Genomic DNA, 7,905 nt, shown 5'->3' on the forward strand with positions numbered 1-7,905 from the left:
ATCTGCATTTCTCACTAGTTTCCTCCGACACACTAGATTTGCTGGAGTGGATTATTAATGATCAAAAACTTTACAGGTTGCCGTAAGCTTGTGGGTTGCTGTTGTTATTGGAAGTCGGTGCAACTTGTATTTGTTTTTGTACACTTGTATTTTTTCAACAAATTGGTTTAATAAAATATCCATTGGTTACATTAATATTTCTTGCATATTGTCCTCAACAATTTTTGCAGATAAAGCAAAATGAAAACAAATATTAATTCACTCGTTATCTAGGGTTTAACTAATGCTAAGCGGTATTATGTTGTTGGATCTAATATGAAAAGACAACTTGTATTAGTAGAAATAAATGAAAATGATGAAGTAAGATAAATGTGTTGCATTCACAAATGAATGTGTTTTCTTACTAACTAAGATTTTTGAATTAAATAATTGAAGTTTGAGGATGGAATTAAATTAATTAGTCATTATGAATTTGTAGAATAAATTAATAAAAATTAAATATATTTTCTCATAGATTCTTTTATGATAAAGTTGTCATGACTTTAACGGAATTAGAATTAGATTGAGAAAATTATTTAATTAAGAAATTAATTTAGTTAATTTAATTAATTAAATTAGTTGAATAAATAATATTTATTTTGAGAAAAGGCAACAAATATTGAGTTGTATTAAATTCTAAAGTAGTCTCACATAACATTTGTGAGGAGACAACTTAGGAGAAATTAAGAGAGCGTTTCAGCCCCTCTTATAGTTAGATTATGAGAGTGTTTTATGTTTAAATAATATTATTTTACACCGATTGTTCAACCAACATTCTTGTACCTCATAATAAGAATAAATTCTATTTTATGAGAATGATGATATTTGTTGATTTCTATTGGAAGGAATTACTTTTCTACTTAAAGTAATTATATTGTTCTATGTTTAGTTTGTGTTGCTCGAGCCCACATTCGGTGCAATTTGAGGTATGAGGATAATAGAGGAGGTCGCTTGGTTAAAAGTCAAGATCGACTCAAATCCATCTCACACAGTTAAGTTTATTACTATGAATATCACAAAGTGGTTCAATTTTTGAAAATTTTAAATCTATGATCATCAATTTTTAATCCATAGACTTGTAATAGAAGAGAGATGTGCAAGGCTTCAGAAAGTAGGATTATCATCTTGTTTGAGCCTATTATAAGCTGTTTTGTCCAGCAAACCGAAACTCTTTTTAGATTCAAATACAGTAAAAACAAATCAACCTTTTTATTAAATTGTCTTATTTTTCGCAATAATTTTGGATTTGCAGAGAACCAAAAATATATATATTCTCCCTTAGGGGTAAATGAACAATTCTCTTTAGCTATCGCATAAATGATGCTTAATATGCCTTGCTATAGTTATCTATGTTAAATCACAAAATAATACAAAAGCACAAGGACAAAAACTCTAATAAATCTCCATTTATTGATGGTGATGGAGAAACCAATAAGAAAAAAAAAAGACCATTTAAAATCATAGGATTCTTCGTTGTGTTTATCAGAAACAGTTGAAGAAGCAAAAGAGATTGAGATGGGTTATCTTCCAAAACAGGCAGCAGCCATGATCGGCTTGCTTTTGTTATGCAGTAATGTCATAAGTGTTCCAGATACAAGCATCACAAGTGTTCTTTGCAACTCTGGTAGCTATTCCGAGGGCGATCCTTTCGCCACTAGTTTGGCCTTTGTCCTCCAAGACTTAGAGACCCTCACGCCTGAGCGCAAAGGTTACGATTACTTCAACATCTCCCCATACCCTAATGCTTTTGCCTACGGTCACGCGGCTTGTAACCAAAACCTCACCACCTCCGATTGTGCTACTTGTTTGGGTGCTGCTAAAACCGTCATGCTTGCAACTTGTCAAAGTCGAATAGGGTCTCGCTCGGTGCTCCATGATTGTACCATTAGGTATGAGCAATACCCATTTGATGACTGAATTAAACACCTTTCCCACTCACTCCACTCCACTCCACTCCACTGGTGTTAATGGACATCTTTTTTTATCTCTAATAATGTTTATTTTGTACCTCAAAAAAAGCAAGAGGTGCTTGCAACGCTGAAACCTTATCTATTTTGGTGTAATCATTGATTCATGTTATATTCAGCGGTTCACTTTCTTATCTAATTCTGGGTTCTTCCAGACAACAGAATTTCCATAAAGGCTTTTCATTAACATTCCCTTTTAGGATCCTTGATGGGTATATAGCAGAGTTTAACATGCTTATCTGTCAAAATTCAAAGGAAAAAAGACATGGTTCTGTTTAGTCCATGCAGTTTAACCAAGAAAGAAGTTTCATTGCCATTTTCCAGGCTCCAGCAAATTATCAGCAATTTTTTACCGACATAATCTAGTTTCAAGAAAACAATTCTGCAATTTATGGTAGGCAAAGAAAAAAAAACGTAGGAAAAAGATGTAGAGACCTCATTGAAATCTCTCTTAGCTAGAACATGGACGAAACTAGAAGTGAGGAGTAAAGAATTTGTTATAATTTCATTGATCAAATGAACAAGATTTCCAAGTTTCAACTCTCTACATCGGTGAGGAATATGAACCATTTGTCGTATATGATCAACTATCAGAAAACATTATACCCATCATAATGAAACCTGGGAGCTTTATGAGCGTGAGTATTCCCGCTGGAGAAAAAGGGCATAAACAAGCTCATTCCATGTGTCAGGCACACCAGGCAAACACCAGTGGCTACAATCTTGACGGTTCATAGGACCTGGCCCGTTTCCTGGGCCAAAATGATACAACGATGTATGCCCGTCCTGCCTTTGATATGTCATGGGAGTTACGTTCATCAGCTTTATCACTTGAAATCCTTGTGGGTGTTTTGACAATACACCAGAGACTATGTCAACAAGTTTCCCAGTGTTATTCGGCAATGGACCAAAGTCAGGTAGCTTTAATTGATGGCAGTGTCCACCAGTATTCCAGGTGCCACCTCTGTTCATCCATCCACAATAATGGTGATTAAATCATATTCATATCTTCGTATCATATATACATTTTGATCCAAAAGGGAAACTGAAAATAGATTAATAGCCAATGTTGAAAAACTGATTCATATAAGTATAGACTGCATAACAATATCAAAACTATAAATGCCAAACAAATTCATGCTCATTAGCATTCAGCTTACCGGAAATACTTATATCAGAAAGCGAGTCATATCTACAACCCTCTTAAGTTCAATGCTGCTCTAATATGCAAACAATTGAAAACTTTCACATTTAAACTCGGCCAAAGGCATTTCATCACAGCCATGAACTAACCTTTTTAGTTCTATTACTTGCACATACAAGCAAATAAATATTTAATGTAGCATCCTGTAATGTAACAATCTTAATGCCAATAGCAGAAAGTGTGAAGATCGTGAAAAGAAAAAAAGGAACAGGAATCAGAAATGAAGCATTGATGGTTAAAGAGAAAAGAAAGGGGGCATACCTGAAATGAACAGGAGCATAGGTGCGAAGCATAACTTGTGTCTTCTTAGTATCTACTTGACTGGCAACAAAGTCAACTAAAGTTTCGATGGATTTTTGGAATGCATTTGTAAGGTCCATCTTCATCTTCACCTCCATCCCTTCTTGGAAATAACAACCACTGCCACATTACATAAATCCGAAGATTAGACAATGTGATTATAACGAGAACCAACAGCAGCTTTGTTAAACTAGCATCAAACAAACTGTAATCTGTTATCTCACAGTCATTTCTATTGCAACAAAGGATGGATAACTTTAAGTACATTCTCTACATTTTCCATTTACAGGCATAGCACCTCAAAAACTAAGTTCGTATAATTCAACATACACACACAAAAACAAGACCACACAATATATATAACATATATCATATATCAGGTTGATGATATTTACTGTTTTATTGTCTTCGCATAACTCCACCAATGGCCACTGTTAAAAACTAGCACATCTGCATCTTTCCACTGACGATGAGTCCAGGTCACGTGATCCAGTTTGAGAGTCATCCTAACATCTTTTGGAGACCCCTTCGGAGGACTGCCCTGCACCACTAGATATGGAGATCTGTAGTATTCAACCGTGCAGTTATAATCTTCAAACCTAAAAACCAAGAACCCTTTGTGTTTAGTAATCGGGTTCCCATTCACCTCATAAATTGAATCCTTGTTGGGAATAGCAGTAGCAAGCAAGCAAAGCATAGATTCCCATTGGTTCCTTCCAATGGAGTCACCAATAAATGCAAGGCGCCGGTTCCGCAACTTTTCCAGCATCATTGTTGCATTAAATCTGTCATCAAGAAGATAAAGTCATGTTCAATATACCTTTTCAATGAAACAGAATTTCTAAATAACATAGTTAACAGTTGGGAACATCATAAAAAGAGGCATGCTCGTTTTGGCAATAGAACCATGTTAAAACCAAGGTGTAAAAATGATGTTAGCGCATACAAGAGGGAATTTTCAGCTTTATTTAACAAACAGATAAGACCATTAATCAAAATGTAAAAAAAAAAATTATGAATAATGCCTCCGTAGAATTAACTAAGTGAAGAAAAGGAAGAAGATATAAACTTATAATGCAGCTTCTCAGAGAATACAAATTTGACGCTTCAATGAAGGATTTTTAGGCTAATTCAAGGGAGAAAAAAGAAATTGTCAGCCATGAAAATCAGAAATTCTTTGTAATGGGGAGAACTTACCAACAGATCAACAAACTGTCCACAAACTACAATAAAATTCGAATTTAATCGCAAAGATAAAAACAAAGACACTAATCAAGAACAAAAAAACATGAACATTATGGGTAGATAAATAAGAAATAACAAGTGAATCATCTTCCATAGACATGCCAAAATTCCAACCTTCTTCTAACCAAACAGACAAACATAGAGTTCAACACAGTTTGCTTCCATTGCTCTTTCCAGCAAGCAGAACAGAGATGGCACTAGTTACTAAAAATAAAGAGTCGGCAAAAGAGAAAGGAAAAGGGACCTTGGCAAATCGCAATCATGAGGTTGCCAACGCCACTTGGTGTAGTAACTATCAGGCCGACCATTTTCTAGACACCGGAAACCGCTATCTGCGAAAGGGCAATCTTGGCTTTGGTAAAGTGGGTAGTTATCGTCCCACACCCATTTCCCATCATAAATGTCACATGTAACTCCACCTCCATTTAGGAATCCCAGCCGTCCATTCCCTTTTGCTGGTGCTTTAGCTATTGCTGCTTTTGCTTCTGATGGTAATGATGATGGAGTGGTAGTGCCACTACGTCCAAACAAAGAGAACCCAGGGTGGAGGACAGCCCGGTAATCCAAGTAAAAGAATGCCCCAATGAAGAGACAAGTGACTAAAGTGAAGCCAAGAACACCCAGAAAAGGCTCGAGGGGGCTAAAATTCTTGGATTTCTTGGAGAAATCTAAGTGGGTGGTCGTTTTGCTCAAGTCTTGTGAAGTTGTGTTCTTTGTCATCTTCCTCTTATGGAGTTACGGGGAAAGAGAAAAGCAAAAGGAAAACTAACACCAATTAACGAGCTGTGTTCCCAAAAATTTACAGAAAAGAATGCTTAAAAATAATATAGCAATCCCAAATTACCACGACTCCAAAAAACAAATGCTTTTAGCGTGCAGCTGTCTTAGCCAAAGAAAGCAGAATGATTAAAAATTAAGTTGACTTAGAAGAACACTAAACCAGAGTGAGAAAGAGAGAGAGAGAGAGAGAGGGGGTGTGGGAGAGTGGAGGTAGATAGTAGTGAAAATGGCAGGCAACGGTTAGAGTTGGAGTGGGCTCAAGCGGTCATTCGTGCGGTTCAGGACTTGTGTGGACCGTTGTTCTTGCGTGGTGGATATAGAACGTAGCAAAACGAAAATATAGACCCCCCGACAATAGCATCGCCCTGCCATTGATGGCAGGAAGGAGCTTCAAAAAGTGCAATTATTTCAACAGCATTCAACTTTCTTTTTTCTTCTTTGAGGAAAACATAAACAAATCTGGGTCAGCTTATTTGTTGATAAGGCCATTAATTGCTTATCTAAAAATAAATAAACATGAAAAATGAAATGGACCTTAAACCAATGAACCAAAAAAAAAGGAAATTGTCCTTAAAAAGAAAAATAAATGGTCCTAAACTTTTTAAGGAATCTAGGTTTTGTTGGAGTTCTTTCATGACTAAATTGTTTCAGTATAATTCAATAATGCATTTCTAGAGTCCATAATGTTCCTTCTTTTTAATCTCCTTCCCTTTCAAGCTATTTTCACTGATTATGTACTTTGCATTAATGGCGGAAACTTGTTTTTCATATTCCTTTTGTATCCCTTTGTGCAAGTTTATGAACACGGAATCATTTTTTTCATTAAATAAAGGTAAAATACACAAAAAGAAATTTATAATTTATTATATCCGGTGGAATATTTTTGTTCAAAAACGGTTAAAATGTGTAGTTATTTATACTTTCTAGAAAAAGCTAATAAAATATACTAGATATTTTTATAACAATGGTGCAATTCACATGGTATGTTTTGCAAAGAACCCTAAAGATGTAGGTTTAAAAGGATAAAATGGTTAATCTCTTCGTCACAATCTTATCTAAAAAGCTAACGATTGTTCATAAAATATACTTCATTCTCATGGGTTTCTCCTCAAACCTTTTAATTAAAGGATAAAATAAGTAACTATCATACCACATCTTATAATTATTTTGCTTTTATACAATAGTAACACAATTCAAATTTACCTTATAAAATTATATAATGCTATATCATACAGTGTATAATATATTAATAGTTTATATATATGCATCAATTATTAAACATTATAATATCATGTAATACTATATTTTTATTATAATACTAGTTATATATAGAAGTAGTACATTATATATTATTTTTATTTTTATTATACCGGTTGAAACAAGCTCTAAGCTCTTATACTTTTCGTACATTTGAAACTTACTCCTCATATTATATTATATAATGTTATATCATATCATATCATATCATATATTTATAGTTTATATATATGCATCGATGATTAAACATTATAAAATCATGCAATGCTATATCTTTTACTATAAATTATGTTATAATAATAGTTATATATTAATATTGACCATTTTACCATTAAAGGCCCATTTCCAAATTTATTTACGGAAATAGGCCAATCTTTTCATTATTTACCGGAAATGGTCGATTTTAGTAAAATCTGTCCACGTAAGAGCGTTTTTAGAGGAAATTTCAGCAAAAAGCGTCCATGGGGGAGCGATTTTGCCATGCCAGCACAAAACGCACCTACGTGGATGCGCTTTGCTGACGTGGCAAAATCGCTCCCCTAAGGACGCGTTTTACCCCGTGTTTTTTTTCCCAATGGCTATTTGATTTTTTGACCATTGGGGGGTCCAACGGTAAAAAAAAACCTATAAAACCCCTTCCTATTTTTTCACACATTATTTCTTCAATTTTCTCTCAAATTTCTCTCTAAATTTCTCAAAGCTCTCTTTAATTTTTTCTGAATTAGTATTTCTTTTTATAATTTCAAAAATATTTGATCGTGTTAGCAATGACCGGGGAATTAATTCGTCTCGATCATAAACATATCTCCGTCGAACAAATGAAAATGGTAAGGGTTAATTTTAATTTTTCAATATTATTTAGTTTTTTTCATTTATGTAATTTTAATTAATTTTCATTTTATAATTTTTTATAACAGTCTGTAGATCGGGTGTTACAATGTTATATTTGTAATATGTCTAGTCCTCTATCACCGTTTATAGAGAAATACTCGCGGGAAGCGGGTTTTTGGCACGTGGCCACTATTGGCCGAGGTGCAAGTTGAACCCAAAACTCATCAATGCGTTGATAGAGAGGTGAAAACCAGAGACGCACACATTCCATCTTCCATACGG

General features: G+C 34.4%; 2 protein-coding genes across 3 annotated transcripts; one reads left to right on the forward strand and one right to left on the reverse strand.

Moving 5' to 3' along the window:
- Nucleotides 1–1,470: 1,470 nt before the first annotated feature.
- On the forward strand, nucleotides 1,471–2,145 carry LOC105803097 (antifungal protein ginkbilobin-like protein). The gene has a single exon (XM_012635093.2). It carries the CDS (start codon nucleotides 1,555–1,557, stop codon nucleotides 1,954–1,956), a length of 402 nt encoding a protein of 133 aa, XP_012490547.2. The 5' UTR covers nucleotides 1,471–1,554; the 3' UTR covers nucleotides 1,957–2,145.
- Nucleotides 2,146–2,485: 340 nt separating this feature from the next.
- Nucleotides 2,486–6,100, reverse strand: LOC105803095 (protein trichome birefringence-like 11). 2 transcript variants are annotated; one of them, XM_052624456.1, is made up of 5 exons: nucleotides 5,000–6,100; nucleotides 4,157–4,295; nucleotides 3,906–4,051; nucleotides 3,472–3,630; nucleotides 2,486–2,970 (listed from the first exon to the last, which is right to left on the reverse strand). In XM_052624456.1, the coding sequence occupies exons 1-5, from the start codon at nucleotides 5,473–5,475 to the stop codon at nucleotides 2,637–2,639; spliced, it is 1,254 nt and encodes a 417-aa protein (XP_052480416.1). In that variant the 5' UTR covers nucleotides 5,476–6,100; the 3' UTR covers nucleotides 2,486–2,636. The 2 variants fall into 2 exon arrangements, with proteins under 2 accessions (XP_052480416.1, XP_012490546.1); XM_012635092.2 differs by having other exon boundaries at nucleotides 3,906–4,295; nucleotides 5,000–6,089.
- Nucleotides 6,101–7,905: the final 1,805 nt, after the last annotated feature.

The sequence above is a fragment of the Gossypium raimondii genome, chromosome 11 (assembly GCF_025698545.1).
Source record: "Gossypium raimondii isolate GPD5lz chromosome 11, ASM2569854v1, whole genome shotgun sequence".
In the NCBI taxonomy this organism is placed as follows: Eukaryota; Viridiplantae; Streptophyta; class Magnoliopsida; order Malvales; family Malvaceae; genus Gossypium; species Gossypium raimondii.

Coding starts and splice junctions, on each gene's coding strand:
- LOC105803097 (XM_012635093.2), top strand. CDS start 1,555: ATGGGTTATCTTCCAAAACAGGCAGCAGCCATGATCGGCTTGCTTTTG.
- LOC105803095 (XM_012635092.2), bottom strand. CDS start 5,475: ATGACAAAGAACACAACTTCACAAGACTTGAGCAAAACGACCACCCAC. Junction 4,296..4,999: donor CATGATTGCGATTTGCCAAG/GTCCCTTTTCCT, acceptor TCTTGATGACAG/ATTTAATGCAACAATGATGC. Junction 3,631..3,905: donor TATGCGAAGACAATAAAACA/GTAAATATCATC, acceptor GTAATGTGGCAG/TGGTTGTTATTTCCAAGAAG.